The sequence below is a fragment of the Kryptolebias marmoratus genome, linkage group LG20 (genome assembly GCF_001649575.2).
Source record: "Kryptolebias marmoratus isolate JLee-2015 linkage group LG20, ASM164957v2, whole genome shotgun sequence".
In the NCBI taxonomy this organism is placed as follows: Eukaryota; Metazoa; Chordata; class Actinopteri; order Cyprinodontiformes; family Rivulidae; genus Kryptolebias; species Kryptolebias marmoratus.
Window position 1 is genome coordinate 17,645,625 of NC_051449.1, and position 18,719 is coordinate 17,664,343.

Consider the following 18,719-nt stretch of genomic DNA (forward strand, 5'->3'; position numbering starts at 1 on the left):
TAGAAAAAAATGCAACCAGACAATAAAAAAAACAAGCACTGAGTTCAGACTAAGCATGTTGTGATGCACATAGGTTCCATGCATCTCTTAAAGTCTCATCTTTATTTAAATGTGTTTACAAGTATATTTACATTCACATGACAGATTACAGAGGCTACTGAACCATCAACTATCTTGTGTCACTTCACAGTAGACGATGAACCCACGGCGCTCTCCACAACCTACACATCTGATTAGAATGGGATTGGAAACCCTTCAATCATGATGCTGCTACGCTCTTGAGGTAGTATCTCATTGGGCTGTGACTGATGGGGACTAGTTGGCAAACAGCGAGCGAGTCTTCAAAAATGACTTGAAACATTAGTTTCAGTTCAAGTTTTCAACTTCCTCATGCGAGTCGCGGAAGCTCGTAGCATGTTCAAAAAAATGTGAGACAAATTCTTTAGCAAATTTGTCAGAGTGCCCAAAATGGGCCAAATCTACCTGCCTATCTTCATTTACAAAGTGTACTCCAGTAAATTAAATGATAAACGTGGTGGTGGCTGCCAAGGCAAGTTTAATGTAGGCGAAGTTTAAGGCCTAGAATACAGTTTTGCAAGCTGTGCACATGAAAATATGTGATTTTCATAAACTGGCTGCTTAAGACATGGCTACATGGCTCGCTGATTTGCAAACACCGCATTCAGTGAGACTGCAGCTAAAGGTTTCCCTATTATCTTGCAGTTTTAGGTTTTTGAAAGTTGTAGTTCAGTGAGATATTACTTAGATACTACTACTCAGTACTCAACAAATAGACTTTTCAAGCCATTTTCCATGGCCTCAGCATGCTCCCGTTTCCTCACCACGCTCCACACACCCACTGTGGCACGACTTTCTCGGACCATGCCAAGATGCAGGTGTGATGTGCACATCAGCCGGATTTGGTTGTGGAGAATTTGAAGCAGAACTGGACACGCTGACCTGATGTAATACTAGGTAATGCTCTGGGTGGCAGCATTCTGCTAGGGTGGCATGATCGTCTTGTTGGATGCACTCATCCGCCCTCTCCCAACTCCCACTTTCCATTTTGTCCTCTTCCCCACTCACAGCTCAAACACTGATTTGCAGAAAACTGTGTGTGTAGTTAGACATAAATGGTCAAAACCGTAGACCCAATGGTTATTGTAGCTTACAGTAAGTTTGTGCTAATAAATTGGCTGTTTACCAACAAATCAACCTAAAATGTACAATGCTTCTTCACGAAAGCGACATGAGTTGGATTGCAATCTACTTTTGACATCATTTTATTGCCCAGTTTTACTTTGAACTTCAATGCGTCCATCTTTATACAGTATACGAGATGAAGATTTCACTTAGATTTTAATGGTGCTTTAGAGCCTTCTTTCGATCTGTGCCTGGCTCCGATATTGATTCTGAGTCACTTGAGAGAAGATGAATCTCCATTTTCACAGGTCACTTCATCGGTCAAACCTCGTCTTTTTAGAAAATAAACCTCTTTCGAGTATCCCTTATGCTACATTTCTGAAGGGGTATGTTTTGACTAAATAACTTATTTTGTACTTTTTGGTACCAACGTCTTTATATGTACACTCATTTAGAAAGATTATATTCAATCAAAGTCTTAGCATTCCTTAAACAAATGCATATGACTCACTGCCTTTCCAGGGTTTTAGAATTTTTTTGAGAATGACAAGGTTGTAGCCATTCAGGTCAAACCGTGAAAATAATGTTTTGCATGATCTTATGCGATATCGCAACATTTTGAAGCTCAAAGTCTGTGAATGGGGATGACTCTCAGCTACAACCACACCAGATTTTAATTTAATATTTATAAAGTTGACTGACTTACAGTTATTTTTGTATTTTCTAAAGTCAAAGGGCTTGAAAGGCATCTTGACGTGGGTTAATTCCAAAAGTTAATCAGTTGTAAATGTATATCCAATGATTATTTCCTTAGAGCTCTATTAAAATTTGTCCACTGGTTCCCAAGATAGTTTGCTAACAGACAAACACGCAGACACAGGAAAAACATCATCCTCCGTCTCTCTTCAGAGGTGGGCAATAATAGGGTTAAGGATTTCTCACTCCACCTGCAGAATTATTTGGCAGAGGTTTAAAAGCCTGCTAGAGTGACTCACCTCAGCGAATCAGGCGGGACCTTCATCGAGGCCAGGCTGACATGGGTCAGGCTGAAGGCCGAGCTGAAGAACTGGCGGAAGGATGGCAGAGAGTCTCTTGCTTTCCTGTGAAAAAGAAATTGAGCAGAGAATGGGAAGAAGTTAAAGAGGTAACGACCAGACAGTCGAAGCGTGAAGAATGGTAAGAGGACAGGAGCAGATAAAAGAGTGAATGAGAGAAGACACAGGATGGCTTAAAGTCACAAAAAGCTGATAAAGAATGACAGAACGTTTGCAGCAGACAAGCAGGGAACTGACAGTAAGCGAAGGAAGCGAAGATGAATATAGGAAGAGGAAAGCAAACACATGCTGGCTCAGACATTTAGGTCAGTATTACATCAAGCAGACACCATGAAGAAGTGGGGCTGGCATTTATTCCTGCCACCCTCCCCTAAAAGGTAACAATAACAAATCATCCAAACTCATCCAACCATCTGTTTTGGCAAATGCAGTAAATTGGCCTGTCAGGATGGCGTACATCTGCGCGCATGTTCGATATTTCTCTGAGTCAGAGCAAGGGCCACACTGTGCATTCACAGGATGGATGTAGAGCGCTGCTTCAGATGTGTTTAGCACTTGTCATGGCAGCCAATCTGCCACTTCTGTGCCCCACTGTACAAATAATTCACCGCAGCGGGTGGATGGGGAAGGGAGTCTGAAGGAAGCGGGATGGAGCGATGAGTGGCAGGAGGGAGCGAGGGAGTAGGAGGAATTCATCTTGCTGAAAGATGAGGTTTGTTTTTCAGGAAATGATTACCTGCCACATCTTTTCAGGCAGCTGTTGTGTTGTTTTCTTGTGCAAAAGTCTTTTTTTTTAACTTGTGCATCATGGAAGTCCTTTTCTATTGCTGAACTTTTATTTAGTTGATCAGTTAAAATAAAGGTTGAATAATTATCCTCTAAAAGAAGATGCCACCTGCCTTTAGCAAAAGATTAGTCATTTAGTTTGAACCTCAGAGGCTGATCATTACAGGAAAGGCTGCTCTGCTCTCTCCATTCTCTGACTGCTGAGCCAGTTATTTTCCATGTGGCCGTGTGTTTGGCACAGCTGGTTCATAGATATGAGTGCACTAATGTTACTGCTTGGGAATATAATGACTGATCACTCTGCCCTTCCAATTTCTGGTCCACTTTAAACTCTGAGACCATGCTGTTCTTGTGTGTGTGTGACCTCATGCTAAACCAGAACAATCAGACCACAAATGATGAGTTGCCAAGTGTATAGATACTGTTGCAGTAAAATGTTTACATACACCAGTGATGGGCATGATTATGAGATTAAATTTGGGGCTTTGAAGAGGTTTTTTTTCATGCTGGAATTATTGTACAACATACAACTTCGGTAATTAAAAACAGAATTGGGCACACAGGTGTTGTGGATTTTCTCAAATCTACACAATGTTAAAATGTAATACATGCTCACATATATAATCTTTTAATGCATGGTGGCATAGGCTCTGATATGAATTAAACTTGACAAAAGCAAGGCCTATTTCCTTCTCATTACTGATCATGATTGACTGCAGCTGATAAAACTGGCTCTAAGAAAAAGAATTGTTTATGTACAAGTTGGGAAAGTATTTTAGAACCATTTGAAACAACTTTATAAAAAAAGATCATCGGTTCAAACAATTGTATGCAAGTATGTTATTCAGATAGGTTGCTACATTGCCAGGGTCTGGAAGAAGACCCAGACTGTCACCCTCAAATGAAATGAAATTGGTTGGGATGTTCATGAACCAAGGCTCAAGTCTGCCATGAACTGAAAACTGCTGGAACACTAGTGTCACTGTTCACAGTGAAGCCAGTTTTACATTGTCATGGACTAGGGGGGTGCCAATCAAGAAAGAAAGCTCTGGCTCCAAAAGTGACACATTCAAGCTTGACTAAAATTCGCTGCTGTTCACATGAACAGGCCAAATGTAGGAAAAAAAGTAATGGTCAGATGAGACAAAGATTGAGCGATTTGACCACAATGACAAAAAGCATGTTAGACTTTCAAACCTAAAAGCACTGTACTAAATGTCAACCATGGTGATGGTGGCATCACTCCTCAAGTCTGGTGGTATGGATGCAATCCACAGAGTGGATGGAATAATGAAGGATTACCTCCATTAAAACTTTGACACATTTAGGTGTCCCAACAGGACGATGAGCCCAAACAATCATCAAAACTGGTTTCAGACTGGAAAATTAAAAGGAAAATAATAAAAAATTAAATAAAATGAACAGGGTAAACATGTATAAACTATGTTTAAAAGCCAGGTCTGGGCCAGGAAAGCAACCAAGTTAAATGAATTCTACAAATTTTGTCAAGAAGAGTGGCCAAATATCCAGCCAGAATTATGCCAGAAGCTCATTAATGGCTACAAAACGAGACATTCAATTAAATATTTGGGGGGCTGTGTGTAAGTATTTGAGCTTACATGTACAATTTTGACTGTGTGTGGAGTAGAGAGAAAGCTCAGAATTAATTCAAACTTGTGCACCCGGTTCTTGTTTTTATAAATTATTGAAGTTATGTCATCAAATCATTCCACCCTGGAAAACGAAGGGTCCAAATAAATTGTTAAAAGCCAAAATTAATAACACATTCATGCACAAGGCAAGGGTATGTCAACTACTGACTACAACTTTGACAGTAGATTAAAAAACCACTGGGCTTTTTTGTTAATTGCAAAGCCTGCATACTTATGTGCAGACACCTACAGTGATGGCAGGATGGAGGATCACAAAAGTTACTGTATCTCTTTAAGAATCCTCCAGTATTCACCCTGCACAGATAAAACCATGTTAAATTGACACCATGATAAAACCGAATAAGAGGAGAGTAAGATAAAGCTGGGAGAAAAGTAGAGTAAATTAAGTTATGGAGGATAAATACGGAAGAGATTGTAAAAAAAAAAAAGGTCAAAAGACAAAGGAAGATAAAGATGTTGAGATAGAAGGGAGGGGAAAAATCAAGCAGATGCATTACAGCACGATAACCTCCCAGCGTGTGGAACACCAGCTCTTTTTTTTGGCCCATTTGTAATGATTAGCATACAGCCTGTCGAGCCACCACAGATACTGAAACAGGGTCTGTCGCATAAGCAGATATGGTGTCACCATCTCTCTCACATTACACTCTCCAGAGAGCTTTATCAGCAACTTATAGGCACAAGTGCATGTGTGGGTTACAGTATCTATGCGGACTGCTCATGGTCTCTCTAAAGTGCAGGAATGTGTGCGACGGGGGCAAAACAGGGGTTTGATTCCATATTCATGAGCGGCAGAGGAGCTGTTCTTATCAACGGCTCCACGTTGTCACCGCAGTACGGCAGCGGGTCTGACCAGCAGCACTGAGCCAGCCTCGTCTGAATACCAGAAGACCGACCCGACAGGAGGTGGGAGGAACTATGAACAGAAGGAGGGAGAAGAGGTGGAGAAAGAAGAGAGGTGGTGAGGATGATGAAATGCGGAGGATGCAGAAGGAACAGATGAGTGATAAGGAGACTGGAGGAGCAAGTCATGGCTGAAGATCTAGTCAATGCAATTTTTGTCCATTCTTTATGGCAAACCTACTCCAGCTCCTTTAAGTTGGATGGGCACAACTTATGTACAGCAATCTTGAAATCTTAGCAGTTCCCATGTTGGATTGACATCTGGGCTTTGACCACTTTTGCTGTGTGTTTAGGGACATTGGGACTGGGACAGAGGTTCACCCTAGAACAAATCCCTAGAGGACTCAAACGGGTTTCCCTCTGTAATCTCACCATCCATCTTTCCTACAACTCTGACCAGTTTACCAGAACTTGCCAATGCAAAACACCACCACAGCATGATGCTACCACCACCATGCTTCACAGTGGAGATGGTATTCTCAGCTCAATGAGGTGTTAGCCAAAGACATGGGGTTGTCCTTGTTTGCCAGAAAGTTACGTTTCAGGCTCATCTGATCACAGCACCTTCCACATGTTTTGGAAGTCTTCTGCGTGCCTATCTAAATACAGCACTTTCCAATATTTTATTTTTTAGAATGATTTAAACCAAGTCCATTTCTCCATATAACTTTATTAATCTGGGATATTTTGAGTGGGTCTGTTACTAATAATATTTTAATAATTTCCAAATGCAACGCACAAAAATAAAAAGAATGCTTTTGCAGCCTGCTGTAAAGAGAGAAAAGAGAAATAATGTTGATTCAAAGAAACAGTGCGAGCGCAACAATGCAGGCATGGGAACCTGGGGATTGGAACAATGATTCCCATCCTAAAATTAGACTCATTTTTCACCAACTTCTCTCTCTCTGTAATTCTGTAATGTAATATGCAGAGCAGGGAGGCTCCCAGGCTCCTGCGGGACACGACATGATGAGAGCCAGAACCACACTTGCCTTCCAGCTAGGTAAACAAAGATACACAGTTTCAGCCAACAAAGACACACACACACAAAAAAAAAGAAAAGAAAGAAAACTCGTGGGCATGCAAACAAGCGTTTGACAGAGTGAGAACTTGTTAGCAAACAGAGACGTGTGCACGGAGCAACACATTTTGCACACACACACTCACACATATGCAGGAAGGCAGAACAAATGAGGGACGTGAGGCAGAAAATACGCTAATTCTGTCAGCGTGGTCCAGGACAAAACACTAATGTAGAAGGGGAAAAAAAGGGGGAAAAAAAGCTAATGATGATAATCCCTCTCCTCCAAGCCTCTAGGCTGGAAGTCCGCCAAAACGTTTTTTTTTTTTTTTTTATGTAGGAAAAAAAAGAGAAAAAGGGAGACATTCTGGTGAATGCCCACCTGTGAGAGAAGGAGTTCTTGGACAGATTCAGGTAGGAGAGGTCAGCGCAGCAGCCTCGCAGCAACGCCCCAAATAACTGCAAGAGAAACACGAGAGAACGCAAAAATGAAAGCTGAAATGCTTTCCGCCGCCGTGAAAAGCAGTTATTTTGGGAGGTACAGAAGTTGTTACAACACAGATTAAAGCAGAGATGAAACATGAACAGACAATAGTTCTTCTGTGGTTGAAGCCTCTTCAATATCAAACCATCCCTTGATGTATAATGCAAGCTGCTAGATGACTTTTAGTTCTGAAAATAGCGTGAATGAACAAACCTTAACTAAATGAGGTCTCACTGCGTGTTAAATTAAAAAAAAAAACAATGTGTTTACCATTAATTGCTGACATTCATTTCTTCCTTCCTGTGAGATGCACTCAGCATTTCTATAGCAATAAAGCGTTTGCACATTACAATTTCTACAATCACACACGTTAATTTGCTATTTGCTGACTGATTTCCAGGAAACGTAAACTAGAGATGCATGCAGGAGATTCTAATGTACAGCACTCTGTAGGATGTGAAAACAAATCAACACCTACAGTTTACATTTTGACTTTAAGTGATAATCACCTGGAGGAACTTCTATGGGAAAATGGCAGATTGAGTTACATGTTTTTTCCCCCTAGGATTTGAATTTACAGTTCTATTGCACAGCTTGATTATTATATTTTTGGTTACCTTACACACTCATTTGAAAGCTATATTGAAGCAACACGCAACAACAAGCTCATGGAGGCACTGAGATGTGGCCAAACTGTCCCCGATGTGATTATCAGAGTATGAGTGCTGCCGAGAAGAAATCTTAGACCTATTATGGACAAAAAAAAAGGAATAGAAAAAAAAAACAAAAAACAGAGATGAGGTTTTTACCTGACAACAATATGTAGGATGTAAATATTTAATAAAAAGCAATGCAAGTGTTTGTGTGTGACTGAGACACATTGGCTGAGATAAAATTGGCCATAGAGGAACACTGTCTAATGCAGCCTTTTAAAGTGGGGTTGTGTGGAGAAACTATGATCATTTATGATCTAGCCTGCTGTAGAAAGCTCTTTGAGTGACTCCAGTTTGAAAAAATTTAGGTTTTAGTCTGACTGAATTGATGAGCTAATGGCTAGTTCAAGTGAGGCCAAAGCAAAGTGGACTGCAACAGCTCCCGCCTCAAAACTTTCAGTGGTTCTTGCAAACACCATCTTACAAATTGCATTATACAAATATTGTATATAAAATTGTGCAGTTAGAAGTTACAGCTGCAGTTAGCTGTAGCACTTCTTTTTCAGCCTGGGGTTCTTCCTGCAGGAACTTCATATTGTTGCTGGAAGAACCAGATAATGCAAATTTGATGGGCTATGTAAACGTTTACAAAATGGTGTCTGCATAAATCTAAGACATTTTGAGATTAAAAGGTGTGTTGAGCTGGCAGCAGTCCACTTTGGTCATGGCCCCACTCAGACTAGTCGTTAGCTCGTCAGTCCAGACAGAATTAAACTTTGCTCCACTATGAGGTCATGCAAAGAGCCATCTACAACAGGTAAGATATTATTTGTTCATAACCTTTTCACAGAAACTACATTTAAAAAAATGCTCTGAGCCATTTATTTAAAAATAAAATTATACATTTCAAAAGCTTGGGAGTGGATTGAAATAAATGATGCTTTTACAGGAATAAACCATCACATGTATAATTTATTAAAAGAGTCACCAATAAGTCATTTTTAATCAAGCTTTTCAGATTGTGTTTTTAACATGGCAAAAAAATAAAAAACTTAGCAACTACATTTTAAATTTTCAAAGTGACCCGCTGGACCAAAGTACTCACATACATAAAATAGCTGCAAATGTAAAATGCTGTTTAAGTACAAATGCAAAAATAACAGCAATATACCAAAGACTAAAAGAACAGTTACTTGACAGGTAATATATGCATCAAATATTACATTGAGGATTTAGCTTTGCAATTTTTTTTATTGCCGTGTTTTTACTGAAATCTGATTTCTTTAGTTGGGGCAGCCTGACTTGAAAATGTCTCTCTCTCTAGATAGACCAGATTAAAACAAAGAAACATATATTCTCAACAAGGTTTTGGATCTTTCAAAGTGAGGAAATTGATAAAGCCTGAAGGTAAAACACTGACAGTTTTATCCTCAGCATGATATATTGAAACAGCTTTTCCAATATTCTCACAAAAGTTAAAATCAAAGTTTGATGTAAAACTTCTCTTCAATAATTTCAGAACACTGAAAGGTTTTCTGTCTTTATAACCTTCTTAGCAGCTGTTTAAATGAAGGACGCAGAGTCCAACGGTTGGAGGAAAACTATGACTTATTTTCACTAATTATTTCCGTCCTCCTGCCTGTTGAAGGGTTAATGCCTGCAGGCTCCTACCAATCTGTCAAAGTGTGTACGGAAAGTGCTCATCTGTCAGGAACGTCTGCTAATTCCCGACAGCGAGTCCAAATGGGCAGTAAGAGGTGTAATTGTATTGCAGTGAATCAAAGTCAAGCTGAGCAGGAAAAAATTAATTACTTACTGTTCTTCAATTTGTTATCCTGCATATTCATCAAACGTCAAGTTTCACTTTAAAAATGGGACAAAAGTCCCACAGAACCTTAAATTAAGTATGCTAAGCCACATACAGTTTATATGATCAATGGAACATCATGCAGCCATCTACCATCAATCTGTAGGCACATCAATTCCCCCTGTCCTATGGTGGGGTTATGGCCAACTTTAAAGAGCTTTAAGGATTATTAAACTGTATGCCCAAGGACTTTTAAAATTAAAGGACTAGCATTCCTTAAAGGAATGCATATCGCCCACTGCCTTTCATGCCAGAGTCTTAAACTTGATTTGTAAACATTTTGGTCAAACCTTGAAAGTACTGTAATGTGCAATGTCATGCAGTATCACAAGATGTCAGGCTTAAAGTATGTGCTGTGACGAACTCTCAGCTACTACCACGTCAAATTTTATATCAGTATCTGTAAAATTGATTGAGTTGTTACGATTTCCGTGTTGGCTAATGTCGATCAGCTGCACTGGCCATCTTGTATTAAACTGAATCCAAACGTTAATCAGCTGTACATGCACATACAACCTTTACTTTCTGAAAGTTTCACTGAAATCTGTCCAGAGTTTCATGACATATTTTGCTAACAGAAAATCCAGGTTGAGTCCAACAGTTAATGCTACGGCTTTAAATCAAAGATCTCACACAATGAGTAGCACTTAGAGCTTAGGTTGTGAATAACTCTCAACTACACACACACAGAGTTTTAGCTCAGTATTTATAAAGTTGACTGGGTTATAGCCATTTATGAGTTTTCGAAGTTCAGTTGGCTGTGGCAGCCATCTTAAAATGGGTTGACTCCAAAATGTAATCACTTGTAGATGTACATCCAATGATTACTTAATAAAAGTTTCATTAAAATCTGTTCAGTAGTTCATGAGATATTTTGCTAACAGACAGATTTGACTCCAAATACTTAATGGCAAAATGTTAAATAGGTTTGTGCAAGAGAAAATCAAACATGGACATTTTGTAAAATTTAAGCAGCATCTCATCATTAGCAAGAGTTCAAACTAAGTGACACATTTTTTTTTTATCCCTGACAGTGTGATCCATCACACAAATCGACTAATCAACCGTGTTCTGAACACGATCTGTGCAGAATAAAAACAGAAACATCCATAATTCAAACCAACACTAAAAAAAGACAGTCTCTCTCAGACAGATATGCTAGAATGACAATTACAAAAAAAGACTCGATGCAGGCGTTCTGGCACGAACTTAGCAAGTTAGCAAGTTCAGGAACTTGTCACAAAGCAGAACAGATTCAAGACAACATGCGACTTTCTTATTAAACAAAGATCAGTTTCCTAGTGTGAAATCTTTCTCCATAAACCAGATTTTCTGCTACATTTTTTTTCTTCAAATCACTGTTTGCCTAAATGAGGAGAAGCAAATAAGTTACAGAAAGCTGAAAACCTTTGAGTCTCAAAAGACTCAGAGACAGCAAAAATGCAACAAGGCTATTTTTAGGTAAAAGCAGAGAAGCCATATATTCAGAACAAGAACATTAGCAGCATTAAAAAGAAACCCAGGACTTATGGAGCAAAACTCCTCAAGCTGAATGGCTTCTCACAGTCTGCTAACACTGTGCCACAGGTCCCACTAGTTTCTATTTAAAGCATCCAATTCTGATGCAGACACCGAAAAACAAACTTAAAAGAAAACTGATGACAGCAATCATTCATGTGTCACTTTTCTTTTTGACATTTTGTGCTCAAAGTATTCCAGAGATAAAGGAATGCATTGTGAAGGAATGAAAAATGGTGGTGACTGCTACATCAGAAACATGTAAAAATGTTTCTTTTTTTTTTTTTACTGAACAGAATAGATCATTTTGGATAACAGACGATCAAAAATATGGAAAAATAAGGGAAATATGTTCTGTTTCACTCCACAAGAGAGAACAATGCACTCTGAATTATACTAAATACCAAAGACATATATATATATATATATATATATATATATATATATATATATATATATATATAGTTCAAAGGCCTTTAGATTGGCAGAGATGCCTGATTTGTAGCATCAGGATGCTACAGGATAAAAAGAAGCATTAAGAAAAAGCACCACTGAGAAGTCAATGAGGAAGAACAAAGTTCAGATTAGATTTGTGGCTGAAACTGATTTCTCTGCAGTGAAGGAAACAAACAAACGAACAAAAAAACTCCAAATCTGTTCATTTTATCTTATCTGGATGCTTCCTGGTGAGCTTCATGCACTCATCAATACAACAATGACATTTCAGAAGCAACCAAATCCTAAACAATGAACGCATCATTTTTACAAAAATCACAGCATCGCCTAAAGAAATGCAGACACTAAAGACATCCATGGTGCTGAAGGAGTCTCGCACATTCACAGCTAACAAAAGTAAACACCGTCTCAGGGTCAAATACATCCTCACAGCTGTCGGAATATCTGCTGAGGGGCCAAGATAACAAAACTTGTTAATTTTAGACACAGAAACACCCCAGCTGTCACTTCCTGAAGTGACAAAGACGACATTAAACAAAAATCAATTTATTCTTTCATACACGTCTGTATTATTCATAGAGGGTACGGATATCTATAGTGGTGCCTCCTAAGAGCTTTTCCTCTGACTCTAACTCACAAAACAGCTCTGTAGTCAGCTGAGGTTTAGGATGATGGGCTACTTCACATTCAGGACAGTCGTCCTCTTCGTGCCTTGGCCTGAATTCCATCCAGGAGATGAGTTCAGACAGCAATGGGCAGATTGGGACTGTAAAAGAAGAAGAAGAAAAAAAAAGACAGGGAGTACAAACCGAGTCCACCGTGCAGTCTGTTCCAGACAGGTCCAAGTGGACCAGGCAGTTGGGCTGGGCCAGGAACAGGTACAGGTTCTACAGGAACAGACAAACAGAGGATATCTTTATCATTCAGCCAATGGATACACAAAGAAAGAGTTCCAAAATCATGCACTTATCATGCACTTTTTAAAAAATTACTTGCAACAAGACGTTGTTGTCACTGTTAAAAATAGAAAGACCCACTCATGTCAACACAGATAAACAGTCACAGTAAAAAGATGTTACACCCGCTGTCAAATCTAAGGATTTCCTTAGGAGGACATAATCAAACGCTCCGATTTTTACCAGAGTCAGACAGTATTTTAAATCTAACCTCAAGTGTACAAAAACACAACAGATTCCACCATGTCATTTTTAAATGACAACAAATCTAAAATGGAAAAAACAAAACTGTGTGGGCTAAAGCTGCATCCACCCATGTTGCTTCTACAAGAATTAGGAGGGAAAGTATCATCATGGTGCTGCTGATCAGATTCATTTGGTTAACTGATCATAAACGCCTTTATAAAAGCAGAAGTTTTAGCAGTTTGCTGCTCTGGAGCATACAGGTGTGTGTTAACACAATGCCAAGGGGGAAAGACATCAGCAATGAAATTAGAGAAACAACTGTGACTGCCCACCAATCTGGAAGGTAAATTAAAAGGGAATTTTTTTAAACAATTTGGAGTCCATTCCCAAAATGAACATTCCATCAAATTTCCCTCAGAGAAACTGCAAAAAATCCAAAAGCTCCATCTCAGACTCTGCAGGCCTCAGATCATTAAGTTAAGGTTAAAGGTCATGACAGGACAATTAGAAAAAAGGCAACATTCATGGCCTGTTTAGGAGGGTTACCAAGAGAAACATTTCTTCTCTTTAAATAGAACATGGCATCACAATTCAGGTTGGCAAAGTTACATCTTAATGAACCTCAAGATGTCTTGAACAATGTCATTGGACAGATGAGATCAAAGTAAAGGTGTTTACCCATAATGCAGAGCTCCATGTTTAGTGAAAACAAAACACAGCGCGTCAACACAAACCCCTCATATTGACTGTCAAACATGGTGGTGGAGGGCTGATGATTTGGGCTTATTTTGCAGCTACAGGACCTGGACACCTTACAGTCAACGAGTCGACCGTGAGCTCCTCTGTAGACCAAAGGATTGAAGACTCAAATGTGAGGCCATCTGTCTGACAGCTAAAGCTTGGACCAAACTGGGTCATGATGCAACAGAACAATGATCCCAAACACAGCAGCTGATCTACAGCAGAATGGCTGAAAAAGAAAAGAATCAAGGTGCTGAAATGGTCCAGTTAAAGTCCAGAACCTCAACCTGACTGAAATGCTGTGTTGAGACCCTGAGAGATGTGCAGAAACAAATTTCTGCAAACCACAATGGACTGAAGCAATGTTGTGAAGAGGAGTGGGCCAAAACTCCTCCACAACATGTGAGAGACTGATAGTCAAAAAACTGAGAGTTCCTGCTGCTAAAGGAGACTCTACAAGCTGCTGGACTTAGTTTTCCACATACAGCTTTCCCATTTTGGCTTCTTATTTGTTTAATAAATGATGACACGGTGGAATCTGTTGGGTGTTTTTGTTCACTTGAGGTTAGAGTTGAATCATTTTGGAATCTAGTAAAGATTTTATCATTTTTATTGTCCTGCTGTGTAAAAACCCAAGAACTGACAGAGGGTGGACTGCCTTTTTCCCATGACTGCAGTGAAGATAAAGCTGTAAAATAGATTCTTTAAATGGAGTGCGCAAAAGATGAACTAGCAAACCTCAAATACAGCTGTACTGAGTTATATTTTGAAGACACTTGGTTTGCCTTTTATTCTGCGGTTTATAGTTAACCAAAAGGTGCTGAATGTAGAATGGTATACGAAGAAGCTCTTGTAAGGATTTTAGATCAAATCGGATGCTGACAAACTGCGTTATCTGGCAACGCCTGAGCAGTTTCACAAACTCTACGATCAATACTTCTTCAGATGTGTTTTAACAGGTGTTCTATTAATCAGAGCAGGGGGATTTGGATAAATATTTGTCACTATAGACTCTCCAGTCAGTTCCCATTAATCCTTAGTAGAAAAACTATTTACAATAGGTCAGCTAATCATATATAATTGCAGTCAAATGTTAAGTATATAAAATCTGGGCGAAATGTGCAGTAAAAACAACATGCATGCTTTTATTTTTTGTGAACATTTGATGGAAACCAGCGGGTGTTATGACTCAGTCACTAAATTGTTTTTTGTACAGAGAGCATTCCTATGTCCTATTCTTCTCAGCTAAATCCAAAATACTTAATACTTTCATTTTCCAGTCATGTTTTTATTAATGCTAGTACTCTAGATTTTTTTCCTTTCCTTTGCATATCAGATGAAAATTTCTCAAACTATCAAGTGTATGAAAGGTCACTCACTGTGGCGTCCTCTCCAGACAGAACCCCGGGATTTTTGCTTAGGTCCAGATGTAACAGAGAATTAGAGTAGTCATCGCATGAGCACAGAGCCTGGGACAGAGAAACGACACCTAACAGGGAGAAAAATAAGAGAATGTGGTAAAGGAGGAGAAAGGACAGATCACTGAACTGTTCATTCATGTGATGATGACTTTATTTCAGTGGACCAAATCATGGCATCCCAGCAACTACTTATGATGAACCTAATAATGGAAGACAGGAAGCAAACCTTGAGACAAATAATAATTAAACAGGCCCTTATGAGCTCACTTGGCTTGCCTCTAAAGCTCCCTCAGAAAAAAAAAAAAGGGGACAGAAACCGTTATCTCCCTATCTTAGTTTCCAAGTGTACCCTGCAACCCAAACAAAGATGGTTCCCTCAAATCAGATCACTGCACTATTACAACCCACGGGCCCAATGAAGGCCCCCTTCATTAACTTCCTCCTGCTGCAACTCTGACGCAAAAACATAGGACACCACGGCAAGTGCAGGATAAAATATAAATAACACCGAAGAGATCTCTAGCTGTGGCAACAAACAAGAATCTATCATTAGTCTGTGTCCTGGTTACTCGCTGGTACAACTGGGATCAGCAGCAGCAGGTGAAGGAGGAGGGATCTGTTCGGCTGCTTCGAAGTGCATATGTGGAAATAGCAGCTACTAAATGTGTTGTTTGAAAGTAGGCCGGGATTTAAGCTCTTAATCCCTTAATTTGTAGCGATTAAGAGGGAAAATAAAAGAAGATGGGACAGAATGTCTAATCCCCCCCTTTTATCTATCAGCTGCTTGATTCTGCTGCAAGTCGAGACTTTTAAAGGCCATCGAGATGACCTGAGCATATCCGTTTATAGAACGAGCGTGTGAGCTCGTGTTGGCACGCGTGTAGGTGTTTTATTGTTAAGAGACAGAAGGAAGAGAGAGGAAGAGGAGGTGAGAGATCTATAAATATTCAACGAAAAGTGGTCAGTCTCTGCAAAGTCATTCCAACGCATGCCAGTCAAGGTCAGCAGCATCCTATCCAGCTGAATCACTGTGTCAACCCACAAGCTTTTAAAATCACACCTTTTCCCATCTTTAACTGTACATTATATTTATAGCTTTGAAGTTACATTCAACATTTCCTTAGAGTCATAGAAATATTAAAAAAAAGTAAATTAAAAATACAGTTCTGCACAAAAAATGGTGCAAAAACATGCAATCAATGCCTAAAATCTAAGTCCACCATTTATTCTTCCACAGGAAAGAAGAGCACTGTTTGCAACCAGGTGGAGCTTTTTGAAAAGCACTTGATCATCAGCAAATTTGAGCATTTCCATAAAAACAAAAGTTTTGCCATTTACTGGTCTGGACAGATGAGCATTCAAGAGTGCCAAGAAGGAAAGACATGAAAGGAACTGTTGTTGCTGCCCATCAAGCTGGGGAAGAATGCAACAACATTTCAAGTCCAAGATTCCAAACTGAGAAAGATTCTCGAAGGGTGGAAAACATTTTAAGCACATGCCAATGATTAGATTCAAATAACTGTAAATTGTTCAGTCAAGTTGCAAAAGCAAAACCCAAGAGTTACGTCTCAGTCTCTACTGGCCTTAGTTAGCATTTTACACACGGATGTTCATGACTGAGCAGTTGGAAAAATCCTGAACATGTGCACTTTGTCTGGAAGAGTTGCAAGATGAACACCTCTTTTCTCTGAAAGCAACATGGAACGCATGCAAAGCTGAATCTTGAGAAACCAAATACCTTCTGAAATAGTCAAGACTTACAGGAAAATCCTTGGTCATAACGTGCAACTCAACATTTAGTGAAAACCAAACAGCATATCATAACACCCACATACTGTCAAGCACGGTAGAGGAGTGATGATTTGGGCTTGTTTTGCAGCCACAGGACTTAGGCACCAGTCATTGCTGAACTGGCTTTAATCTAAGTGAAATACTTTTCCAGAAAAATGACACTAAACCTCATTTAACTGGCCTAATAATTACTGTTTTTATTTAGTCAATGTCACATTGTCCTAGAAAAGACTTTGCTTAGAATTAGAATAACTACCACCGTCTTCAGTGTATTGCTTTGTTACAGTACTGCCTTAGAAATAACTAGGGAATACATTTAGATACTATTGTAATGGCTTTCTTTGGGAGAGAGACTGAGATTAAAAGCCTGAACCGTTTGAGACTTGATTTATGATTGTTCAAATAGATCTCCCAGGTGTCAGTCTTTAGGTCCCTTGTTTAACAATGAAGTAAAAAAAAAAAAAACTACAACAAAGTGAGATAAAAGGAGTGAGCCAGAGTGCCTTCACTGTGAAATTAGAACAGGGTTTTCCAGAGCTTCACACCTGCTGTCATATGGTATGCTAAACTTTACACACCTTCATCAATGTACAACATTTGTCAGGTTTTAAGGCCTGCTACCCTTCAATTTTCTGTTTTCTTGTAAACACATCTGTTCCCTTTTGACTTTGACCTCAGCTGTTTTAAAGCTCTTCACGACTGAGTGCTGTGTCACCGATTAAACAGTTTTCTCCAGTAATGGACAGACAAAAAATACAGGAGAAACAGCAGCAGTCAACTTGAATCCAGATTGGAGGCAGGTTTTCTCTATTAACTATTCAGTGAAGACAGCTGGACAACTCGACTTCAAAAGAAGCTACAGCATAAACCCAGGTATTTTGAAATCTGACATCAATGATTGGAACACAAAATCAAAGAAAGTTGCACCATATCGTGAAGTGTTTTAACCACATAGCAAAAACTTAAAACAAAAGTGGCATTGATTAAATAAATGATTCTTTTTTGGTGTATTTTTGATTAAGACACTTTTTTCCGTATGCCTGATCAAACTGACTTGGTACATACTACATTTTTGTGTCAGTGCATACATAGATTTTTGCTTTGGGTGCTTTTTTTTAAAACCTTCTAATTTTCATAGCAATCATCAATGCTCCAAAAAGTGAATTTATTTATCAGAAGAAGTGGGTAAAGTGAAGAGCAAAAAAACAGACTTCTTTATAAATGTAGATCAGACATGTTCTCCAGCCATTTGTCTCATGTTTTATTTTTTCTGGGCCTTTAAGAATATCAAGAATTGGTGACATGTTGGGGATCTTTGTGATCAAAGATGTAAGTATTTGTTTACTACACAGTATATAAAACAACGAAATATGTCTTTATTCCAACCAAATGTAAATAATAAATCTTTTTGTCAATGTTTTGTTTTTCATATTCATATAAAAATAACACTTCTTACAGTTCAGACTGACTTTTCACCGAGTGAAAAAAAAATTGCCAACTTTGCACTCAACCAACTGCATCAAGGATATAAAAATTATATATATATATAAAATTTTGTGTTGTCTAAAGTGGATTAAGTGTAGCAGCCATCTTGAAACTAACTCCAAAAGTTAGTTACAGATGTTGATCCAATGGTTACTTTCTGGGAGTTTCATTTAAATTTGTTCAGTGGGTTATAAGATATTTTGCTAACAAGCAGACAAACAAACACATTCACTTGGTTTTCATTGTGGCGGGTGATTATTCACCTGGTGTATAGAGCAAAAGGATGTGTCCCTTTGATTTGTTTAGTTTGTCAGATGATGTTGGTCTGATTTGGTCATCTTTCTAACAAACACAGCAACTATTTGACCCTAAAACCCACGAAGCAACTGTTACTCATCTGAGTTTTTTTTGACTTTTTTGGTTTTACCCTATACAGGTGCTGGTCATAAAATTAGAATATCATGAAAAAGTAGATTGATTTCAGTAATTCCATTTAAAAAGTGAAACTTGTATATTATATTCATACATTACATACAAACTCATATATTTCAAATGTTTATTTCGTTTAATTTTGATGATT

General features: G+C 38.8%; 1 protein-coding gene across 5 annotated transcripts in view; it reads right to left on the bottom strand.

The window, feature by feature from the left end:
• The window catches only part of carmil3 (capping protein regulator and myosin 1 linker 3), a 99,454-nt gene that overhangs the window by 34,840 nt on the left and 45,895 nt on the right, over nucleotides 1–18,719 (bottom strand). For all 5 annotated transcript variants that reach the window (XM_017420910.3, XM_017420911.3, XM_037973005.1 and 2 more), the window contains exons 13-16: nucleotides 14,822–14,931; nucleotides 12,369–12,446; nucleotides 6,964–7,040; nucleotides 2,139–2,243 (exon numbers count right to left, since the gene is read on the bottom strand). In XM_017420910.3, the coding sequence (XP_017276399.1) occupies nucleotides 2,139–2,243; nucleotides 6,964–7,040; nucleotides 12,369–12,446; nucleotides 14,822–14,931 (370 nt within the window). The remainder of the gene's footprint in view (nucleotides 1–2,138; nucleotides 2,244–6,963; nucleotides 7,041–12,368; nucleotides 12,447–14,821; nucleotides 14,932–18,719) is intronic.